The 22,879-nt window shown below is 62.1% G+C and overlaps 1 protein-coding gene across 3 annotated transcripts in view; it reads right to left on the bottom strand.

Annotated features, from left to right (window-relative positions):
• Positions 1-188: 188 nt before the first annotated feature.
• KNDC1 (kinase non-catalytic C-lobe domain containing 1) overlaps positions 189-22,879 on the bottom strand; it is a 51,180-nt gene continuing 28,489 nt past the window's right edge. For 2 of the 3 annotated variants that reach the window (XM_036929646.2, XM_057506529.1), the window contains exons 15-31: positions 22,512-22,656; positions 21,645-21,742; positions 20,506-20,921; positions 15,715-15,744; positions 12,583-12,676; positions 12,414-12,511; positions 12,028-12,248; positions 10,397-10,510; positions 9,594-9,741; positions 9,324-9,503; positions 8,599-8,802; positions 8,014-8,096; positions 7,646-7,796; positions 4,171-4,293; positions 4,039-4,098; positions 3,169-3,326; positions 189-1,782 (exon numbers count right to left, since the gene is read on the bottom strand). In XM_036929646.2, coding sequence (XP_036785541.2) covers positions 1,551-1,782; positions 3,169-3,326; positions 4,039-4,098; positions 4,171-4,293; positions 7,646-7,796; positions 8,014-8,096; positions 8,599-8,802; positions 9,324-9,503; positions 9,594-9,741; positions 10,397-10,510; positions 12,028-12,248; positions 12,414-12,511; positions 12,583-12,676; positions 15,715-15,744; positions 20,506-20,921; positions 21,645-21,742; positions 22,512-22,656 — 2,555 coding nt within the window. In that variant the 3' untranslated portion in view covers positions 189-1,550. The remainder of the gene's footprint in view (positions 1,783-3,168; positions 3,327-4,038; positions 4,099-4,170; positions 4,294-7,645; positions 7,797-8,013; positions 8,097-8,598; positions 8,803-9,323; positions 9,504-9,593; positions 9,742-10,396; positions 10,511-12,027; positions 12,249-12,413; positions 12,512-12,582; positions 12,677-15,714; positions 15,745-20,505; positions 20,922-21,644; positions 21,743-22,511; positions 22,657-22,879) is intronic. The other variant, XM_057506528.1, reaches the window with a different exon arrangement.

Below are 22,879 nucleotides of genomic sequence, written 5' to 3'. Positions count from 1 at the left end.
TGGGCACTGCTGAAGTTGAAAGTCCCGTGGGTCCTTGTTCACAGGTCTTCACCGTCGGGGTGTTTGTGCTGGACGCTGGCTTCCATTCAGGCTTTGTGACACTGTCTTCATTAAATTCAAACTCTGAAAATGGTTGAGAGGATTGGTAGAACATAATTCTCATAAAAAAGCCGAAGAAAGTGCACACATTTGCATGGCCAAGGGGACCAAGTCCCCTTTTATTCATTTAAGCAGAACCAGGGTGTCTCAAATGAATTTATGTGGGAAAGCATGTCTTGACATTAAAAATTCAGTGTTTTTATCACAACTAACAGTTTTCCTAGAAGTACCACTAGCTGGTTGCTATAAAGAATCATAATTCCCAAACTAGAGAATAATCTTGGGTTTTGCAGGGATTAGCAGTGCAAGCACGTCCTCCCTGTTGTGGGATGTGACCTCACTGTCCTGGTCCCCATGCCCCTGGCTGAGGGCATCTGCCACCTGCTGAGCAAATGATCAGCACTCACTGTTTGGAAGCAGAACCCTGGAAAGGAGCAAACTTCGTTTCCTCAGTTCTGGCAAAGTGCCAGTGAGGGCAGGTTCGGGAGCCCAGTGTGGCGCGTGCATCGCATGCAGCTGTTGAAGCGGAGAAGCTGCAGTCCCCAGACGGGGCGGAGGGAGCCCCTGTTTCAGGGCTGCTGTGGTGTCCTGCGTGCCCTCCTGGGAAACAGAGCCTGGGCCCAGGCACGCCTGCCTCACCAGGAGCTGCTATCAGAGGCGGGACACTGGGCACGCTGAGGCCCTGGGGCTTGCAAAGGTGCCAGTTAGGAGCTGCAAGGCATTTACCAGTGGCAGGACACTGACCGAGGGCAGAGGCAACACCAGGCCTGCTGGGGGGAAGACATGAGCCGAGCTGGGCCGCAGGAGCCTGGCCAAGGAAGGTGTTGGCCTGGGGCACAGGAGTGGTTTTCTGGAAACCGCTTCCCCAGGTGGTCAGGGGAAGTTGGGGCTGTGGGTAGGAATGGAAGTAGGAGTGTGACCCCAAGTTGGGGCTTGACCCAGTGGGAAGCCTCAGGCTTCAGTGGAAGGTTCTGGAAACGCCAGGAACCTGTGGTTGGTATTGGGGTCAGAGGTCAGCCTAGGTCCGGGTTGCTGGACAGACCTAGGCCAGCCTTGTGAAAACCCTGCTCAGTGGGTGAGTTCACACACAGTGAGTCGGGGCGGCTGGGCGTGTGGCAGGGGTGGGCTGGGTCACGGGGAGGTCTGAGAGGTGTAGGGAGGTGTGAGGCCCCTGGGGCTTACTTCAGTTCTGTTCCTGTTTGTAGATTTAAGCCACAACGGTGCAGGAACCCCCAGCCTCCCCTCTATCCGTGTTTCCCCTCGGTGAGCTGCTCTGAGCCTGTCTCTGGTGCCCTGCTGGCATGTGCCCGATGCCAGGCTGAGCCCCCTCCTCCCCCGGGGGCTGTGGGTCACCGAGTGGCAGTGTCCTGGGGCTCTGGGCCTGGAGCAGGTCTCTTCCTACCCCAGGCCTGCCTTGGTTGGAATCCCATGCCCAGACCCACTGTCCTGTGCTACTGGAACGTGGCCTTCATCCTCCGCAACTTGTCCTGAATCTTCCTCGAATGCTTGTCGCTGGCAATCTGGTGGGAGTTGGCCCTGTTGTCTGCTGCTAGAATGGAAATGTCCACTCCGCTGAAACGCGCGATCCTTTCCTTGAGGTAGGATTGAAGCTTGGGGTCGGGGGCGAGCGTGTAGGGGTTCTCCTGGAAGGCATGGACCTGGCTCACCACCTTGGCGATGTTCCTGCGTTGGGGGGAGAAATGACACCTAAGTTTGCACAAGTCACAAAGGGCGGCGTTCTGGGGGTCCCCAGCACACCCGAGGTTCTCATCTAAACCAAACCTTCAAAGCACAGGCTGGGGGTGAGTTTGCTGTGTTTATTCCCAAGGCCAAAGCTCATTTAATTACTCAGGCCTGTCTGTCCTCCTGCCCCTCTGTCCATCCACTTCTCATCCCACACTATTCACTGGATGTCGGTGTTGGGCCCTGGTCGGCACTAAGGGTTCCAGCATGAATCAGAGCAGGGGCAGCACTGAGGGCGCAGAGGCAGATGAGCATGTGTGGGGTCACGCGGGGCACACGAGTGGTTGCTGGCTGCACGTCTGATGTCCCGGGGCAGCTCGAGAGCCACCGAGGGAGTGTTGGCAGCCTGGTAACCGGCTAACGCTGGCAGACATTCCCCTCCTGCTGGGGCGCAAGTGCTCATGTTCCTGCTGAGTGAAGATGAGCCTGTGCACGCGTGAGCCGGTCGGGGGGCTGGCTGCCGCGTGGGCGCCCCTGCAGTTTTTCCATTTTGCTGATGTGGATTAGTGTATGTGTGGTGCCTCTTACATTGGTGACTAAACGGGGGCCTCTACAGAGCAGGTTGGAACCACCAGGCTCCAGTTACCTGGGCTGTTTGCCCAGTGAGGTCGTCTGCCTGTGCCTCCGAGGCGCGTGTGGCTGGACGGTGGACTGGCCAGGCTCCCTGACTGCCGTGTGCATGATGGGGAGGAAGAGCAGAAGGGAATGGGGTGGGGTGGAAGGTCTGGGGGTGGGACCCCTGGAGACAGGCTGCTGGCCCTGCTCTGCGGTACAGCCCGAGGCCTCCAGGGTGGGCCTGGAGCCCCAGGGTGAGGCTGGGCTGGAGGCATGGCTCCTTAGGGCCTGCCTGCGCCTGTCCTCTTTGGCTGGGGATTGGCTGGGGTTGTGGTGGATTCGCAGGCAGCCCCCAGTCTGTGCTTCCCAAGGGGTCCCCAGGTGCGTGGGTCCCCGGGGGTACTGGTCGGGGGACAGTGGGATGGAAGCAGGCTGAGACTGACGGGATCCTACGGGGGTAGCTGTAGGGACAGGGGCCCAAGGGGATCATCAGAGGCCAGGAGAGAGGGAGGAGGGGACACCCGGGGGGTCAGGCAGGGTGGCCACATGCCCACAGAAGTGGGGCTCAGGGTGGGCCCAGATCTCTTAATGGGCTGGTCAGGTGACCTTGGAGCAGTGTTTTGGGACCATGGGTGCAGTGTGAGAAACCCACTGTTTTTGGAAAGAGGTGGTAAGCAATCACCCAGGAGGCCCTGGGCTAGGGTGCGGGCTGAGCGAGGGGTGGGGAGGCCAGGGAGACCCCCGAGCTTGCCCTGCCCCGGGCCCTCTCACCTGAGCTTGCTCCATCTGTGGGCCCCACTGGTCATGGTGAAGCCCCCCGTCTCCAGCTGTTGGACGTGCATGGCCAGGAGGCGGGCTGAGGGCAGAGTGGGCTGGGCCCGGGGGCGCCGCCCTTCCATCAGGCACAGGCTGTCGCTCTTGAGGAAGACCTGGGACCCAGCCAGGGGCGCGGGCCGGAGAGACAGCCGAGAGCTGAGGGCCCGGTGCGCGGCCCAGCCAGTCCCACTGGCCCCTGTATTCCACTGCACGGGGGCTGCACAGCACCCCGACTTATATCCCATCCAAAATGCCCCTGGGATTGCTAGATTAGGGATTGGAAGGCCAGCAGTTTTAAGCTCGCAGGCACAGAATGCGCGCCGACACCCACCAGAGAGCACTGACTTCCTGCTGCTGACACGGCAGATCCCTGACCTCCGGTCCGAGTGGCCCACCTGCCCGGATGAGACCCCCAGCCAGCTGCAGGGGCTCCTGTGTCTGGTGTCGGCTGGGGACGCACTGCCCTCCCACCCGCAGATGGCTGCTTGGGCGTCTGCCGCTGCCTGCCCCGGCTGCCTTGTTTGGGGCGCCCCCTCATTTACAGTCCCATGAGGCTGCCTCTGCCCATGGCGAGGAGACCAGAGGGTCAGCCCTGCTCAGGCTGGGCCCCTGGGCACCTGGATCCCGGGCCAGTGGCCCAGCGGGAGGTTCTTAGAGCTTCGTGGCCACCCTTGGCAGAGGCCCCTTGGGGAGAGGGTGAGGCCATGCTAGCCGGGCTGCTCCATGTGTGACCCTGAGGGCACTGAGACGCAGTGTGTGCGGGTCTGTCGTCGGGGAGAAGCCCCGGTGCACGCGGGCAGCAGCAGCCCACGCGGAGCGGCGTACCTCCACGGCCTTCAGCTCCTCCATGACCTCGGCTGTCTTTGCGGGTAAAATCCTCCAGGCCTGAAATGAAAGCGCTGGTGAAACCCCCGGCCTGGGTCCTGCCCGGCCCTCCCGCCCAGCCCGGCGACTCACGGGGGCCTGCCTCACGGCGAGGTGCTCCAGGGCCCCCAGGATCTGCATGGCCGTGGCAAAGTTCCTCTGCTCATAGCAAGATTTCGCTACCAGCAAAAACTTGGACAGCAGGTCCACCTGCAGCTGAGAGCAGAGGGCGGGTGGGCGGGGAACATCCAGGACCTGTTAAATGACCCCGCACCGGGGCGCGTAGAGGCGCCCCTCCCTCTGTGGGGCAGGAGGCCGGCAGGGGAGCGCGGGTCTCGGATGGCCATGGGGGGCGCTGGGCGGCAGGCGGGCATTACCTGAAGAAACAAGCAGGCAGATGCTCCGTGAGCACAAAGGTGTCGAAGAAGTCACCCTCATTTCTCTAAAACAAACTCACTCCCGGGCAGACCTCTGCACTAGGCGCAGGACGCACTGGGGCTGGGGGCAGCTTCAGGACCAGAAGGGCTCGCCAGCCAGGGACAGTGGGGCGCCCGGCGGGCACAGGGCCTGCCGCTGTATCCGCTGCAGGGTGAGGGGGCAGCGCCTGCCTGGGGGTCTGCTCCCACCGGGTCCTGCGCGTCCTCCGTGGTTCGCTGGTCAGTTGGTGGAGCACAGACCGTATCCAGTGGGATTCTCACTCCCAAAGGGGCTGCGTGGCTTCAGAGCAGACCCGAGGGGCCCAGCTCATGGACCCACAGGTAGTGCTTGCGTTTCACACAATTCCAGAGACTTCTAGAAGATTCTGGAGCACTCAGCCGACTCCTCATTTCAGAATCGCCTACTCTTGGACTGTCACGATGGCCAGGCCGCCTTCAGATGGGAAGTGCCCGTGGGTCCCAGCCAGGTGCCCTTCCACAGGGCCTGGCGCCGTCTGTGGTGATCCTGATGGGCTGGAAGCTCGCCGGTCGGGCCCCAAGGCTGCGCGGTCACGGCCTCCCAGCGGGCTGGCGCGGGGGCTCGGGAAACAGGTGCCCGCTCGGACGCTCATGCTGACGATTCAACTTTTCCTCCATGTGTTTGAATAGATGGAGACTATGTAATTTCCAGCACTTTCACATAAAACTTCCTAACATTTTTGTTTTCTACAAAATGTTTGTGGTAAAAAAATGCATGATACAAAGTTTACCTTCCTCATCATGTTCATACAGTTTGGTAGCGTTAGCTGTGCTCACCCCGTCGGGTCACAGACCCAGAGGCTTGTTTTGTCTGAAAAAACTGAACATCAGACAACCACCCCCTCCCGCTGCCTGGCCCTGGCGCCCCCACCCCGCCTCCCGCTCTCATCCGGCCACCTGAGAGGTCGTTGGGAGCCCTGGTATTTGTCTCTGTGCCTGGCTTACTTCACTTGGCACGCCCCCAAGGTCCATCCGTGTGCCCATGCCAGGGTTTTGTTCCTTTTTGAGGGTGAGTCGTATTCCAGCGTGTGATGCGCCACACCCAGCCATTCACCCGTCAGTGGGCTTGGGCTGTGTCTTCCTTTTGGCTGCTGTGTCCCATCACTTTTAAACCTATCCGATGAAACCGGGACCCTGTTTTGCTTTCAAACCCACCATTATTCATCTAAGAAAAGACAAGATTTCCTTTAAGGTGAGGAACTTCATGCTGCCTCGCTCTCGACCTTGCATCCCTGCCCTGCCCCCAGGGAAGGTACTGCTGTCACTGAGTGCTTCTTTGGCCGCCCAAATATCTCCACTTAAAAGTGTGAATTTCAACAATTTCTGTGACCACAGTTCACAAGCGTGGAAGCCAGCCTTCCGGGTCGGTCCGAGGTCACAGTAAGAGCAGCATGCATTTCAGAACCGGGGAGCCCGCTGACGGAGGTGGGGCTTCCCCGCCGGTGGCTCGACCGCTTGTCTGGGTATCTCTGCCTCTCCTGGGCCTAGGGAGGCTGGGGCTGGGTGTGCGCCGGCAGGTCGGCTCCCTCGTGCTGGCCTCTGGGGGTGCAGACTCAGGACGGGGAGCCCACCCCCTCCTGGGGGCTCAGGGCTGAGGGTTGCGCCCAGGCAGTCGAGGCCCGTGAAGTGGCTGCTGACGTGCTTGCTCACGTCCCCTTAGAGGGTCCTTGTCATGCCCAGTCACACAGGCCCGCCTGAAGACCCCAAATCGAGGACCCGTATTTTGAGGTCACTTGATAACGTTGTGGGTTAGAACAAACCAGGTAAGCCCAGGGTCCTTGCCCCATGTCATGGCAGAAGAGGATAGGTCAGTCAGGCGGCGATTAAGCCACCACAGCTCAAACATTCTCTCCAAAGGGGGAAAGAGAAGAAAACTGCATCGCTGGCGGGCCTGGAGTTGCCCCTGGAGCAGGCGGTGCCCGGACGAGGCCGCTTGTGCTGGGAGTGGGCACAGCCTGGCTTTGCCCTTGGGTCGGGGGGTGGCCTCTGAGGACTCCGGGCATCTCCTGGGCAGCGCCCCGCACCCTGAGCCCCTCGGCACGCTCAGCCTGCTCCAGGGCCGCAGCAGAGGGGTCACGCCCAGGAGGTGGTGGGCGTCCACCTGCGGGATGCGTCACACAGGCCCCGCCCTCGTTCCTCCACGTCCGTGGGGTCACCTCAAACCAGCAGGACTGGCCTAGGGTGTGAGGACAGGTGTTCACTGGGCAGAGGTGCAGACCCAGGGCTGGAGCCCTCCCGAGGGGCAGGAGCCCATGGTGGGGGCACTGGTCTCGAGATGGGTGCTGGTCCCTCTTGGCCTGCCCAGCGCCCTGCCTGGAGCAGGCGTGTCAGCTCAGCCTGATATGCACAGTCCACAGGCCTGGAAGGCTGGGCCTGGACCCGGGATGGCAGGAGTTTGACCTTGACCTGTTTACCCCACAAACTGGCTGAGGGCAGCTGTGCAGGGGGACAGTGAGATGCTCACACCCTTGGAGTTCAGGTTAATGGGAAACTGGCAGCCACAGTTCCAAGCTCCAGGTGTGTAAGCATGGGACATGTAGGGTGACATGGTGTGTGATGTGTGTGTGTGACTGTGTGACACTGATACTGTGTGACACATGTGTGACTGACACGGTATATGTGACTGTGTGTGACGTGTGTGTGACAGTGGTACTGTGACACGTGAGGTGGTGGATATGGCTGTGTATAATGTGTGAATGACACAGTGTGTGTGACTGTGACACTGACGTGCGACTGGTGGTGTGTATGTGACTGACACACGGTGTGTGTGACATGGTGTGTCACTGTGTTAGAGGGACCCCGGGTGAGAAGGAGTGAGCATGTACACGTATGAGACAGGTGCACGTGTGTCTGTGTGCATGTGTGTGAATGCTCCATGGATGAGATGATGGGTTTTCCATGGCCTGCTCTGTCCCCAGTAGAGTGCTGGGCCATCTGGGCTGAGGTGACAGGTGGGCATGCGGACAGCCAGATGTCACTGGCAGCAGGAGCTCCGGCCTTGCCCCCTGTGGCTAGGCGTGGGCTCCGTGTACCGTGCATGCCAGCCGCAGGGGTGTTGCCCCCCCCACCCCCAGGCCCCAGGCCTGCACTGGCTGGAGCTGTGAGGCACCGACCTTGGGGGTGTGGCTGGTCACGATCTCGGCAGCCACCCAGGTGCTGACGTCATCCGCACTCCTCAAAAGCTGTAATAGGTACTTGTCCTGCATGCAGCTGGGTGGAAATAAGCTGCAGGTTTTGGCTGACAGAGGCTCGGAGCTGCTGGCTCTGGGAGGGGCACAGGGGCATGTCACAGCCAGGACCTGCCCACCGCCCGGTCTCTGGGGCACAAAGGGCTCTGCAGAGCCAGGTGGCGGTGGGCGGGCTCTGCCCAGCGGGAAGGGTCTGGCTCCAAGGCTGTTCACACCAGCATCTCCGAGTGTGCACGCGGCACCCACGCCCTCCTCCCTGAGCTCCAGGCAACACCCTGCGGGTGCACACTCACCTGGGGACAGCCACGCTCTTGTCCACGATGCCCAGGGCCCGTGAATTTAGGAAGTGGACGGGATGGCACTTTTGAAACAATTCCTGCCAGAGACAAGGACACAGAGGCTCAGCACCTTCCCCAAGGCCTTGTGTCCACAGCAGCATTGCTGGGCTCGGGGTGAACGGGGCCCCCCTGCGGTCATGGGTCAGCATCTGCCGCCTGTGCTGCAGGGCTGGGCCCTTGGGGATTCTCCAGGCGTGCTCAGCCGGACGACAGTCGTGTCACTACTCACCTGCCAAGGGACATGGGGACCCAGGCCAGCAGGGGGCTAGGGGCTGGGCTCTGGGTGGTGTACCGAGCTCCAGGAGAGAGGAGGCTGTGCCCCACAGCCACGCAGGGTGCCCCCCTGGTGCGTGTGAGGCGGAGGTGTCAGGGTGGGGGAGCGGGTGGGGGCAGCCCTGTGTGCAGAGTGGGCCCAAAGCCCCCCCACCCCCTCGCCTCGCCACCAGCGCACATCAGGGAGCTGCAGCAGGCCCCTCCCTGTGACACTGCAGGGGAGCCGTGTGCACCCCCCGACCCCCTGTCCTGGGGCTGCGGCTCCACCTGCTGCAGGAGCGTCAGCTGGCTGAAGAGCTGGTGGGTGCTGTACTCGGTCAGGAAGTAGGGCCCCTTCTCGCTGGCCCTGGCGTAGGGGCCGTAGAAGTCCTCGAAGAGGCAGGGCTTGGGCAGGGCTGATGCGATGGTGTACTGGTGCCCCTTGTGGGGCAGGGCCGGCCCGCTGCCGCGGGATAGCCGCCAGGGGAAGCCCTGCGGGCAAGGTGCACATCCTGCCAGCGGAGGCCTGGCCGTGGGCGTCTCGGCCCAGGACCCCTCAGATAGGCTCAGGTGGAGCTAAGAGCAAATCCTGCCTGGGCCATGGTGGCTCGGGGACACTTGGACCCAGCATTTCAGAGCCACTGAAGTCAGGATGTCGCGGTAAATTAGGGAGTGGCCCCTCAGCCCCATCCCCACTGCTTCCTGACAGTGGCTTCTTCCGCCAGACCCCTGACCCCATGGTCAGGGAGGTGGGTGGTCTCAGTGCCTGGTGGGTTCTCCCTGTGGTCCTTGACCCACATGGCTGGTGCCCAGGACTGACAACATGGGGGAGCATGTGTGCACACAGCGGCATGCATAGGTGTGTGTGCAGGCGAATACTTGTGTATGTGCACACGTGAGCACATTACAAATGTGTGCATGCCTGTGTGTGAGCGTGTGCATGTGTGTCTCCCGGGCTGGGTCCAGGAAGCAACCCGCCTGCCCAGGAGGCCCTCTCCCAGAAAGGTCCCCACCTTCCGGGAGATGCTGTCTTCTGAGAGCCTCTTACAGAGGGCATTGAGGGGCCTGGCGTCCTCCTCGGCCTCCTTGGGGTCGTCCGGGTCTGAGCTGCGTGGGGCACCCTCAAACCTGCAGTTGGTGCCTACCTCCAGGAGGCCCAGAAGGTGCTCCGCGGAGCCGTCCAGGGGCAGAATCTGGGCAGGAGCACACAACGGTCATGTGGCCCCTCCGGGGGCAGCTACTCCCACCCCAAGTGCCACCTGTGGCTGCCACTGGCCCAGCACCTTGGAGGAGATGAAGTCCTGCAGCCTCCCCAGGAGCCCAGCGTCCAGTGTGAAGTCCACAGCATAGCAGTCCTCCACCCAGGCCTGCAGGAGGCAGAGGCTCCTCCTGTAGATCTTGGTGAAGGTGGAGGTGGGGTCCTGGTGGGCCCTGGAGCAGACGGAGGAGGCCTGAGCCCCGGGGCCCTGCCAGCAGCCACCACGCGGACCGTGGCACCAGGCAGGTGGGTCTGTGCAGGGTCTGAACGAGGCTCCGTCTTCCAGGGGTTGCATCGGTCCTACCTTGTCCTCCCTGGGCCCAGGCTCCGCATCTGGGGCAGAGCCCCTGACCAGTCCTCACCCACGCCTGGTACCCCATCTGGAGACCCGCCGGCCCCCCAAGAAGCAGGGTGGGAGCCAGGTGGAGCGTGAGGTTGCTGGTGGCCTGCTGGGCTCCTAGCCTGGGGGCCTGGGTGTGGCCTGCTGGGCCCCCAGCCCCGGGGTCTCGGGTGGTGGCAGGCAAGCTGGAGGACAGGCCTGAGGCGTCCAGCACAGCCACCCCTGTCCATGGGCTGATGCAGGGGGACGCTGTTGTTCTCCACCTTCCCATCTTCCCACCTTTGCACCTGCCCCACCACCAATATCAGTGGCCTCTCCTGGGCCACCACCCCCTCCTGCCACTGCCGTCTGCCTTCTGGGGCCCGGTGTCCCCTTGCTTCCTCCTCCAGAGGGTCCGTCTTGCCCCTCATGGCTGATAAGCAAGGCACCGGGGCTGTGCCTGGGCTGGGCTGCCCCATGGGGCCGGGTGTGGGCCTGGGGCAGCGTACCTGGACAGGGTGCCGTCGATGCGGTCCAGGAGGAACCGCAGGAAGTCATGGGGTGTGCAGAAGTATCGGAAGGTGTACAGGAACTGCTGCACGTAGCCCTCCAGGAAGGCGTCGCTGGGGAGGGACAATCAGATGTCAGGCTGCACAGCTCTGCCTGCCTGGTGCCCAGGACTCACCTCTGGCTGTGCAGCGGCTCCCAACCCCTCACAGATGCTGTGCACACTCACACCATGCAGGACACAGCACATGACACCCCAACACATGCACACACACACACAGTTCTCATGCCCTCCACACGCACACGCTCTGCACTTCATGCATGCATCTCCTGTAACGCCACAGTAGGTGTGATGCACCCGTCTTGCAGAGGAGGCGGCAGCTGAGGTTGGCCCGGAGTCCCTGCCAGGGGAGGCCTGTCACCACCAGCACGGCCCACTCGGGAGGACAGGCCAGTGGGAAGAGGGAAGAGAGGGCTGCCTGGGAGGGCCTCCCTGCTCCCTGCTTGCACCCTAACAGCCTCCCTCGGTGACCATGCTGACACCTGGCCATCAGTTCTGGGGTCACCACAACCTCCAGCCCAAAGAAACCCCAAGGCCTCTGAAGTGGCATCGGGAGTCCCCAGAAGCCAAGAAGAGTGAGGCCTCCACTGTTGTCTGGGAAGACAGTCTGTACCCCCAGACCTGCAGGGCCCCAGGTTGGGGGTGGCCAGGCCATCGGCCCAGGGAGCCTGCCAGGAGTCCCTGCCCCAAGGAGTGGGGAGAGGCTGAGGTCCGCGCGGGACACGGGGCCTTGTCGGCAGGCCTGGGGGTCTGGAGTAGTCGGAGCTGCGGTGCCATGCTGAGAGGTGGCACCAGGCTCAGCCACGCTGGGTCCTGGGGAGCCAGATGGCTAACTATGGCATGTTTTGATTTGGTGATGCCTATGGTTCCAGGCCTTGAAAAGTATACCAGGGTGTTAATTAGGCCCACTGAGTTCTATGGCCTCCTCCAAAGCCTTGAGGGCACACCTAAGACCCAGACATGCAGGGGCTCAGCAAAGGAGGGGCTGACACAGGGAGGTGCTAGAGCAGGGAGGTGCTAACACAGGGAGGTGCTGACGCACACGGGGAGGTGCTAACACAGGGAGGTGCTGACGCACATGGGGAGGTGTTAACACAGGGAGGTGCTGACGCACACGGGGAGGTGCTAACGGAGATGTTGATGCACAAGGGGAGGTGGTAACACAGGGAGGTGCTAACAGGGAGATGCTAATGCACAAGGGGAGGTGGTAACACAGGGAGGTGCTGATGCACACAGGGATGTGCTAACACAGGGAGGTGCTGATGCACACGGGGAGGTGCTAACACAGGGAGATGCTGATGCACAAGGGGAGGTGGTAACACAGGGAGGTGCTGATGCAGGGAGGTGCTAACACAGGGAGGTGCTAACACAGGGAGGTGCTGACACAGGGCACCTTGAGGCTGATGGAAAAGCCTTCATCAAGAGTGCAAACATTTCAGACGAGGGAAAGCAGACACTTTTCCACCTCTTCTGCCCCCTTTCTCTCTCCTTCTGGCTTTTGCTCTCAAAAGGCCCAAGGGGACCGGGGAGCCCGCATCCCTTCCGCTTCCCCACACGGCACTGGAGGTGCACCTGGAGTAGAGGTATGCCATGAGCCCCAGGGGCGTGCCCGCCTGCAGGACGCGGGCCTTCCTCTGCCGGCCGCCGCGAGGGTGTTTGCTGACATTGTAGAAAATGAGGGACGAGGACTCGTCCAGGGGGCTGAAGTCCAGCGTGTTGCAGGGTGCCGCCGAGAGGTTCACAATCACGGGCAGGGCGCAAGGCTCCAGGCCCCACCGCTCAGCATACATGACCTGGTGGGTGGGGGGTGTCACTGTCTGGGTGGCTGCTGACCCCAGGGGTGGACAGCTTGTGGCCCCTCAGAAATCAGGGCACATACAACTTAGCACGGATGGATGTCTGAGGTTGTAACCCAGGAACCCGTGGGGCCCTGGGGTGATGCCAGCCCAGAGACTCACCTGCAGGTACTTCTTGACCAGGCTGAGGAACTGGACCCTGGATTTCATCTCGTCCAGCTGCCCTTTCAGCTTGGACAGCATGGTCTTCACCTCGGAGCCTGGGGCAGGGAGAGTCAGTGCAGAGTGGCCGAGAGACACCTGGCCTGCCCACCCACCCGCCCGCCACTACCTTTATTCCGTTTCTCCTTCTGTAGGAGCTTCTGGTGGAACTTCACAGTCTTCCGGTAGTTTCTCTGCTCCATCATGAGCTGCTGCTCCAGCTCCTGGTGGGGACAGAGCCTGTGAGCCCGCAGGCACCCCTTGTCCCTTGTCTGGGAGCCCCCGGCCAGCAGGGCCCACACAAAGGGAGATGCAGGGACATGGGAGGGACCCGCACATGGGGGCAGGGGTGTGCCCGCAGGGGGTCAGAAGCCCTGCTGTGGCTGAGCCGAGGGGTGACGAGGAACGAGGTGCAGATGTGACCGTCCTAGGAAGGCGGCATTTGGAAAGCAGATCCCATCAGATGCTTTAAAAAGATGAGGCCAAAGCGAGGCAACTGGTGGAAAATCACCCTCATCAACTGTTCCCCCAGGAAGCCAGGCCCTTGCCGTCCCCTGCGGACGAGCAGGCAGAGGAGGGGGTACAGTGACCGTTGCTGTGTCCTGTCCTGGGGACCCGGGCCCACGCCTGACTGGTCCTTGGATCAGCCACAGGCAGGGGCCTGTGGGGCAGGGTGGGGGTCCACTCAGCAAGCGGCACTTCCCCTGCCCAGGCACATGAGGTGGTGAGACCACCCCACGGCCCCCAGCTTCCCATGGTACCCCCGCCTAGGGCTGCATCCCTGCTCCTTGGCCCTGTGGGACAAGACGACACCCCAGGCCCTGTGGGTGGCTGGCCCTTGGGTCCAAGGACGCACCCCCTCTTCACACCCTGGAGGCCACTGTGCATGGGGTTTGCCCCAGCCCCTCAATCTCTGCTGTGGGGCTTCTATTCAGGCTGACACATGCAGGACCCATGACCCCCAGGCTGCAGGGAGCCGAGCCCCTGCCCAGCAGAACATCCAGCCACATGCTCCTTCAGGAAGAAGTTGCCATGAGCATTCTGGCAGGGGCAGCCCCCAGACCCCATCCTTGGACATGGTCCCCATTTGCCTGCACGGGGTGTGTGAGGGGAGGGCAGAAGGCCCCAGGACAGTGGATGTCAGAAGGGCTGGGTGCAGACGTGGGCCTCCCTCAGCAGGTGAGCACAGGGACAGCCTCGCCCAGCTGCCCGGCTGCTAGCCAGGCTGAGGTGGGCATGGTCCTGGGCAGTGAGGGGTCTGGGAGCTTTGGGCTCCCTGCAGTGGGTGGGGTGGGCCCCAGCAAGGTGTTGGGCTCTAGGTGGGGGGCCAGAGGGAGGGACAGGTGGGCCTGGGGAGGTGGGCAGAGGCCCAGGGTCGCTCAGATCAGGAGAACAGTTCCTGCTAAGGGGGCGCTGTCACAGGACGGGAGCCCCTCCCTGGCCAGCAGCCCGAAGCACCCCCAGGAGGGCAGCCCCAGGCCCTGATCACCATGCCGGCAGAGGCGTTGGTCTGAAGGCCAAGCTCACAGTGGCCGTTTGGGAAGTGAGTCAGCTGATATCCCACAGCAACATGCCTTGCTTTGTGATACATTTGTTTCTGAACATTTTTGTAAAATAATGCAGGTGGTATTTTTATTTAAATATTTGAGTCCTGTCTATCTGGTGGTTTTACTGAAAACGTGGCTTATGTGTCTGTCTTTGTCCATGTGCTGGTGTTTTAGCCACACGTGGCAGATAGCCCCAGCCGATGCCGGAAGGTCCAGGCCCAGGGCAGCCCGGGGGGCAGGGGGTGGCCGGGTGGAGGAGGAAGGGAGCAGACCGAGCACAAAACCATGTCCCTCTGCCAAATCTCAGTTGCCAAACCAGGTCCCCCAAGACCTCTGGATTCCCTTCTAACTCGGTCATGTACAGGCTGCAGGGGGAGGATGTCACGCTGGGAATGGTGGGCAGTTGTCTCCGTGGAAGCGAGGGTGGGTAAAGTCGCCTGAGACCACCCCGAGGTTTCCATGTGGCAGATGCTTCCGGAGGAGGGTGTGGGCCCTGCCTTCACAGAGTGGTCCAAACCTGCCCCCCACATCTGCAGGGCCCCCAGGACTAGCTGCAGGAGTGGGGGATGACCCCTGGGCTGTGGGGCAGAGCATGCACCCAGGGCAGGATGTGCAGGAGCCACCGCCACGTGTGGCATCTCTAGTACTGAATGAAAGGACATGTCAGTCCCTTTCGTGGTTACCCTGTGGGCTGAGCCGATCTGGAACATTCAGCGCTGGGATGGCCTGTTGGATGGTGTGGGTGGTGAGACACAGCCGTCAAGGCAGGTGGCCCTGCAGGGCTGTGTTCACAGTGGGGCTTGGCCCCTGGCTGGACACGCAGCTGGAGAGAGGGCTGAGGTCTCTGCAGCCCCACCCACACTCCCCCGGGATCCTGGCTTTCTGGGGATGGGGCAGTGACCCCGGCGGGCTTCCTAGGGCTTCCCGTGCAGCTCAGGACAGATGTGAAGACACCCTTGGAGGGCCATCCAGCGTCCCCCGTCCACGTGTCCTGGCCCCTGGACACCGCGTGCCCAGGTGCGCTCTGGGGGTCTGAGCAACCTCAGTTTATAAAGTTAGGTACAAACTTTATACTGAACTTCAGACCAGTTCCTGACAAAGACTGTTCTGAGGGTTTTAAAAGTAAATGTATGTGAACTTGAATTCACACAACACGTGGGATGATGGGCAGGAGGTGAGCACAGGGCTCGGGCACAGGCCGGCCAGACAGCGGGGCTGAGGAGGGCACCTGGGCCATGAGCTCCAGCGTGCCCCTGGCCTGACTGGGCAGGGTGTTTCTGTGGGATGGCAGGAGCCCCAGCTTGTGGAGAACTAAGTAGGAATGCCCCGAGCACCGCTCGCAGTGGGAGTCCATGTGCCTGAAGGCCGGCCAACCCTGGAGGGCACGCCAGAGACGTGGGCAGAGTGAGAGAGTGCCCTTCACTGAGGTACCGAAGGCAAAGCCTGCTTAGCAGCAGGCGAGGCACAGACACCGGCAGAGTGGCCCACTGCCTCCCTTGCCGTGTGCCGCTCACACACACGCCCAGTGCCTGGCCTGTGCCCCTCGTGCCCTCCCTTTAGGTAGCAAGTGTGAAAGTGGGCTCACTAGGTTTATACCTGTTGTGTTTTCCTGAGGCTCCTATTTTGAAACAGACGTGTGGGTTCTCAGAGAAATGTGGACCCGAGGCCACAGGGGCCTCCCAGCCCACCCGATGCAGAGGGCGCGGGGGACTCACCTGCCGGCACTCCGGTTCCAGGAGGGACGCCTTCCGCGGGGGAGCAGAAGCAGAGGGAAGACAAGGTCATTGCTGGCCGCCCGCCCCACGGCTCCCCCCCCCGACGCCTCCTTCCTCCGACTGCCGCCCACGCCCCCATGGTGACCACGGACCAGGCACCCAGGGAGGGCCTTTCAGGCCCAGGGAACCTCGTTCCAGCCATAGGGTCACGTCCAAACAGGGGCAGGCGCTGGCCTCCAGCTGCGGGCTGAGCTGGTCTGAGCCCACTTTCAAGGGCAATCTAAGTGTGGCGAACAGGTGACCTGGGGCTCCTCGTGGTGGGTCCCTGCACAGGCTGCCACCGTGAGGAGGACACAGGGCAGAGGAGAGGGCCCTGTGAGCCCACACCCAACTCTGCACAGGGGACCGGCGAGGGGCCACGGCAAGCTGCCCCATGGAGGTGCTGCCTGCCCACAAGGATGTGGCTGCAGTCAGCGCGGCCCACCCAAGACATCAGAGGATGTGACCTGTGACATCAAGAGCAACCTGTGACATCAGGTGACCTATGATGTCAGAGGACATGACTAGTGATATCAAGGACGTGACCTGTAACACCAGAGGGTGGCCTGTGGCATCAGGGGGCATGATCTATGACATCAGAGTGTGGCCTGTGGCATCAGAGGGCATGAGCTATGACATCAGAGGGTGGCCTGTGACACCAGAGGGTGTGATCTATGACATCAGAGGGTGGCCTGTGACATTGGAGGACACACAGGACTGGCACACGTGCTTTCCCCATGACTGTTTGGAGGAAGTGGTTGGGAAAATCCATGAGGGTGTGGTGAGATGCCTCTGGGTCCCTTTCCTCTTTACTGGGTACTGGCCACGGGCTCCACCCCGCACTGGCCCCGTGTCAGCAGGGCCCGCATCTCATGGTCCAGCTGAGGTCAGCATCACCCAACAGGGATGCCGGTGGGGTGGTGTGGACAGCCGGGGAGGGCGAGGTGACCCCAGGACGCTGCCCTTAGCATCTCTCCTGTCCACGTAGGCTCAGCCACCCTGACGTCTGCTCCGTGAGGCTCAGGTCCCCAGGCAGCGCTCATCTGTCCCCCTTTACGTTCTCAACTTATTTCTAAATTTTTGTTTGACTAGGTATACATAACAAAATTTACCATTTGAAGGATTTTTTATCCTGCAGCTGCATGGCCCCAGGCACACTCCCACTGAGCAGTCGCCCCTGCCGCCCACCCCAGAGCCCTTCCTCTTGCAGCACCGAACTCTGTCCCACGGATGCTGCCTGCCTCCCTGCCCCCTCGCTCTACTCTGTCCCCACGAACGTGATGCTCCGGGGACATCCAGTGAGTGAAGTCACACAGCGTCTGTCCTGCGTCTGGCTCGCTGCCCTGAGCACCGTGTCCTCAGGTCCCTCCGTGTGGCCTGTGCAGCACGCCCGTCCTTGTTACGGCTGAGGGTCACTCCACTGCACGCACACTCTGCTTTCCTTTACCCGGGCCTCCGTGGTGGACGCTGGGCTGCTGCTCCTCTCGGCCGTCCTGAGTCCTGCTGCTGTGAACCTGGGGTGCGGATCTCCGCGTCCCTGCTTTCCCTTCTCTGGTGCACACCTGGACGTGGCGCTGCTGGGTCACGGTATTCTGTGTTTACTCTTTCGAGGAGCTGCCTCACTGTTTTCCATAGCCACCCTGTTTTATGGTCCTGCCAGCAGTGGCCAAGGGTTCTGATTTCTCCGCATCCGCGCCAGCACGCTGTTCTGTGTCTCATCTTCACGGTAGCCCTCCAGTAGGTGTGAAGGGACGCCGCCCTGTGGTCCGGACTTGCTCTTCCCTTGTGACTCGTGACCTTGAGTGTCTCTCCAAGTGCTTGCTGGCCAGTGTGTCCCTTTGGAGAAACATCTGTTACAGTTGCCCATTCTTGGTAGGGTGGAGGCTGGATTCTGAGTTCTTTATGTCCTCTGGCTACTAATCCCTTTGCAGATGAGCTGCAGACACTCGCCCACGTCCTGGGGGTGCCCTGCACTCTGTGGACACTGTTTTCTGGGGCAGAGAGGTTCTGTCAGAGCAGCAGTCAGGCGGACACGAGCAGGACGGGAGAAAGGAGGGTGGCAGCCCCCCCAATCCCCACCCAGAGGCCGCCCTGGGCCCTTGGACCAGCCCCCTTTGAACCCCCTTGCAGTTCTGGAACATGCGTGCCTAAGGAGACTCGTCACCGTGGTGACCCCGCTCACATCTGGGTTTTGGCCCCGCACAGGTCTCAGCTGCTCTTGGGAAGATGATGCCCGAACACGCAGAGAGGCTGGAGGGGGGGAACCACGGCAGATCCTCAGGGTGGTGCGAGCGCGACCAGGCAGGAGGGGGACCCGCACAGACCCCGTGAGAGACGCCACGTGAAACCACGTGGGCGGTACCCACCTCGGGGTCAGCCCCTCCTCCGTCTCTGTGGCTGCTTCCCTCTCGCTTTGCTAAATAAACCCCCTGCAGATTCAACTCTCTACGTGTCTCCCCCAAACTCTGTCCTTGGGGAAGGCGGGAGTGGGGGGTTCCACATCACCGCGAGGAGCAGTTTTCATTGTAATTGAGTCCAGTCTGTCCATTTTACCTTTGTTGCCTGTGCTTCTGGGGTCCTACCCGGGAAATCACGGCCACATCCCCATTGGGGAGATTTCCCCATGTTTTCTCCCAAGCCTGTATGGCTTTGGTGCTCTTGATTTTCTAGTTAATTTTTGGGAATGGCATAAGATACAGGCCCAGCCTCACTCCTCTGGGCGTGGACTTCCAGTGTGTTGCACACAGTCCTTCCCCGTCGGGTGGTCTTGGTGCCCTTGCCAAGAAGCATTCCACCACGTACATGCCTGGGCCCTGTGCTGCCCCGCCGGTCTCTGTCCGGCTCTGTGCCAGCGCCACCCTGTCCCAGGGATGGCTTTGCGGTCAGGTCCGAGATGAGGGCGCAAGACCTCCCCAGTCGCTCTTCTTTTTCACGGTGGTTTTGGCTGTTGGGTCCCTTGGAATCGGACTGTGGGCTGGGTTTTCTGTGTCTGCAAAGACATCAGGGGGCCTCCTCCCTTTTTAATTCGACTGCCTGTATTTCTGTCCTGCTCTGGTCAGGATCCCATTCTGTGCTCCTTTTGTGCTCAGCCTCCCAGTGCCTCCTGGGACCCTTGACACGCCCCATCGCTGCGCTTCGCTCACTTCCTCACTTTCTGGCTCATCCTGTACCTTTCTTGCCCCAGCCCCAGGTCAGCAGTGTCTCCAGGAGCCCTGGTCCTTCCCTGGAGAACTTAACTAGAAACAGACCCGGGCCCTGGGCTTGCCTCTGGCGTGTCACTGCGCCCAGGCCACTCAGCTGACAGCTGGACTCCGGCGCGTCTGTGGGCGAACTGCAGTCTTCTCCCAGCGCCCCAGCCTCCTAGGGCCTTGCGGCCTCAGGGCAGCCCATGTGGGGAGGCTGGGGGGCCTGCGCTCATCCAGGAAGTGGGGCTGTCATGACCGGTAGCCCCGTAACCACTGCCCAGCCCTGCCTTCCCTTACTGAGCCTCAGGTTCCTGTCACTGGGGGATGAGGTGCGCTCCCTGCCTTTTGGACGTGGTTGGCTTTCTCCTCCTGGGCACTGGGCGCCGCTGGGATGAGACATTTAGCCATTGGAGCAGGCACCACTGTGCGTGAATGCATGCTAAGGAAGTGGGGTAAGGCCCCCAGGCCCCCAAAGGAAGGACAGAAGCCGGGGAGGTTTCAGGGTCTGAGTCCGGTTCTGGGAGCCTCCCTCTCTCTGGCCAGTGCTCCAGATTTGAGTGCAGTGACACAGAGCTTCCACGGGGCCTGATGCCCTAATGTGGGCCCCGGGTGTCTGAGGTGTGGGCCATACGCCTTGCCAGCTCTGCATGCAGCCCCTGGTGCATGATGAGGCCTGCGGTCAGGTCACCGAGATGGCAGGAGCCGCTCCTAGCTTGGGATGAACCACCAAGTCAGCTGAGCCAGTGGCAATTAAGTTGCCACCTTTTTGTGGAAGGTTTGGATGGGTGCTGAAATGGCTGGGGAGATGCAGCTTCCCTGGTGCTCATGGCTTAGAGGCCAGAGATAGTGAGTCAAATGTGGGCAGGTAGAGGCGCCAGAGCAGAACACCTGACCACCAATGGGCTCCCTCCTGTCTGTGCCCTGGGGGTCCCAGGCCTTGTGCGGGACCCTCTGGGTCATGGGGGGCTGTAGCCCAGTTCCCAGGTCCTGGTCACTGAGGGTGACAGCCACGGGTCCAGAGCTCTGGGGTTGCTCTGCACAGTGGCAGCCAGGCCTGGTCACTCTCAAGTCTGTGGCCTCCTCTCACCCCACTGGCCAGGGAGGAGCAGGGAGCCCCAACTCTGGGCATTTGTGCAGAGCTCGGGCAGCACTGACCCTGGGCTCTGGCCTGAGCGCAGGACCATGGGTGAGGTGCTGCTGGGTTCCCTGCATCTCAGAGTGATGCTGCTAAGAGACGGGATGGGAGGGCTGATGGCAGCAGGGCTGCACCTGCCTGGCCCTGCCCGACTGTGGTCGCCGGGACCTGGTGACCTCCGCCAGCTTCACCTGAGACCACGTGCCCAGCTAACAGAGAAAAGCCACCTGTTCCCCTCGGTGTGCAGGGTGTGGTGGATGTGTGGAGGGATGAATGGGGAGGGTGCCCAGCCCAGCACAGGGTCCCTGGGCCCAGGGAGGGCACCTGCGCTTGTCCTCATCACCCGAGTACGCAGGAGCTCCGTCTTGCACACAGGCCACGCAGGCCACAGCTGCCTCCCACACCAGCCCTGGGCAGAAGCCTGGGACTCACCAGGCTGTGGGCGTCGGCATGAGGGGCCCCACTGGCTTTCTGCTGGGCCAGCTCCTCCACGTAGCTGTGGACGTCAGTGCCGAAGCAGTCGGCCTCGTAGAAGGCGCTGGGCCAGCCAGGCCTGCAGCTCTGGAACTCAGCCGGGCTTGGGCTCACGGCCGGGCCGCCTTCCTCAGGCCTGGCCAGCTGGGCCCCTGCCCCCGAGTCTGAGGCCCCACCGACTGGCTCCGGGCCCCCACTCTGTTGCAGGGCCTGTCCTGACTCGGGCTGCTGCCTCCTCTCTGCTCTTACTGACTTCTGAGGCCGAAATCCCACCTCGAAGTTACCCCGTGAGAGCTCGTCTGAGTCCACCTGGGGCAGTGATGGGGGTGGGCAGGGGCCTCGGCTGGTGCGGGCTGCGGCCGGCTTCTCCTTCCCTGGAGTGGGCAGGAGGCTTACAGGCTTGGGCAAGAGGCTGGTGAAGCTTTCGCCCAGCGCTCATGCTGGGTCAGGGCTTGAGGCCCCTGGGGGCAGCCAGGGGCCCCCTCATCTCTAGAGGCGTCCCAAAGGGTTGTCAGGGTCTGGGGCTGCCATCCTGCTGCCCAGGCCCCCAGGCCCCCAGGCCCCTTGGATCTCTCCCAATTTGGCTGCTCTTTGGGGTGGAGTCCACTGCGGAGACCTTTGGACTCTGAGGATAGATGGACAAGTGCCCGAGGTGCTGCCTGCAGTGGTTGGGAGGGTGGGCTGGGCACCTTCCTGGCCACCTGCTCTGACGGCCATCACACATGTGAGCATAGTCGCCAAGCCTGTTCCCTGCGGTTCTGTCCCACTGAGACCAGATTTTGGGGAATTACAAAGATGTCAGTTACCTGGTGTCCCTGGCTAAGAGTCTAGAATAGGCCTCTGTGTTTAAGTGGCACCTTCCCAGGAAAGATGCAAGGGCCCCCCTCATTCCCCCAACCTCTCACCTGACACCCCCGGTCACCAAGATGCTGGCTGGCCATCCAGGAGGCAGGAGGTGCCCCCAGCAGCCCCAGCCCCTCTGCTGGGGTGCCTGCTTGCTGCACCCCCCAAGCAGACCCCCCCCGGATAGAGGGTCTTTCTGTAATTGTCCAGCTGCACCCAGAGCGTTGAGGTGAACCTGAGCCCACGCCTCTCACCTGCTCTGCGCAGCGAGGGCCTTTTGCCTCCTGGTGAGCAGTCACTTGGAGCACAGGTCTCTTGGCCCGTGGGCTGTGGCCCGGCCTCTTCCAGAGCACTGCTGCCAGAACAGGGGGATCTGCAGGCGCCCGGCGCCCTTGGCCCCACCCCTGGGCCACAGCGTCTTCCCACGCTGCTTTCCAGCTCGGACCTCAGGCCCAAAGCATTGGGAAGTGGACAGGAGCCCGGCGGCCCTCCTGGGACACCACTGGGCGGACTGCCACCTGCCCTCGCTCCCTGCTGCGGGACAGTCCTCCTTGGGGTAATTAAGGGCCCTTGGCAGAGCTTTCCGGTTCATTCCTGAGGCCCCCAGACACCCCTCTCGATGCCACGAGATAGGAGGTGTGCACCTCACTGTGTCTGTGTGTGTCTGGAGCCCCGGGTGTGTGGGGCCTGAGACGCGAGCAGAGAACCATGTGGGGCAGTGAACATCACGAGGTGCCCTCACCGCTCCTGCAGAAAACACTCAGCCGCCCCCTGGCACCCGCCTTCTGACACCAGAAGGGGAGCTGTCTCCCAGCTCCTGTCCTCGTGGCGGGCGTGGGGGCAGGCGCTGTTCCCTGCGGGCATCCTCCCCCTGGGCTCCTGGTCACCGTGCCTCCTTGAGCTGGGCCCTGAGCAGGGAGCGGTGCCCCTGCCCCCACGACCCCAGAGCCCGCACTTCCTGCCAGGAGGAGCCGGTGCCGGAGGAGAGCTCTGGAAGGAGGGTGGGCTTCAGGCCCAACAGGGGCCCCAGGGGACGCCCGTGGCCAGGGGAACACAGCGGGCCTCTGGGTGGGACATGGCCATTGAGGGCCGGCCGGGGGGCAGGGCTGGGGGACGCTCACCTCTCAGAGGGTGACACCTTGCCGTTCACCACTTGGAAAAGATTCTGCAGCAGCTTCTCCCCCCAGTAGAGGTCACAGAACTTCTCTGATATGGCCCCACAGAAGGTGGCATAGGTTAGATCTCGCAAGGCATAAATATATTCCCCTAGTTTTGCAAAACAACAGGAGCAAGTCCCACACGTGCAGGTATTCATCGGGTTCCCTCATGCTTATTGGGGGTGGGGGGGCTGGTCTCAGGAGCTGGGGTGTGGGGAGGGTGGGCCCCTGAACCCGAGGCCTCACTGCCCGCTGACCCCGCTCTGCCCTGCCCCTCCTTGTGGAGGCCCCATGTCTCCTTCACGCTGACTGCCCACCTCCCCTGATCCTGG

This window comes from Manis pentadactyla, chromosome 8 (genome assembly GCF_030020395.1).
Source record: "Manis pentadactyla isolate mManPen7 chromosome 8, mManPen7.hap1, whole genome shotgun sequence".
NCBI classification, from domain to species: Eukaryota; Metazoa; Chordata; class Mammalia; order Pholidota; family Manidae; genus Manis; species Manis pentadactyla.
Note: the sequence above shows the minus strand (reverse complement) of the source record. Positions and strands in the feature narration are given on the sequence as shown.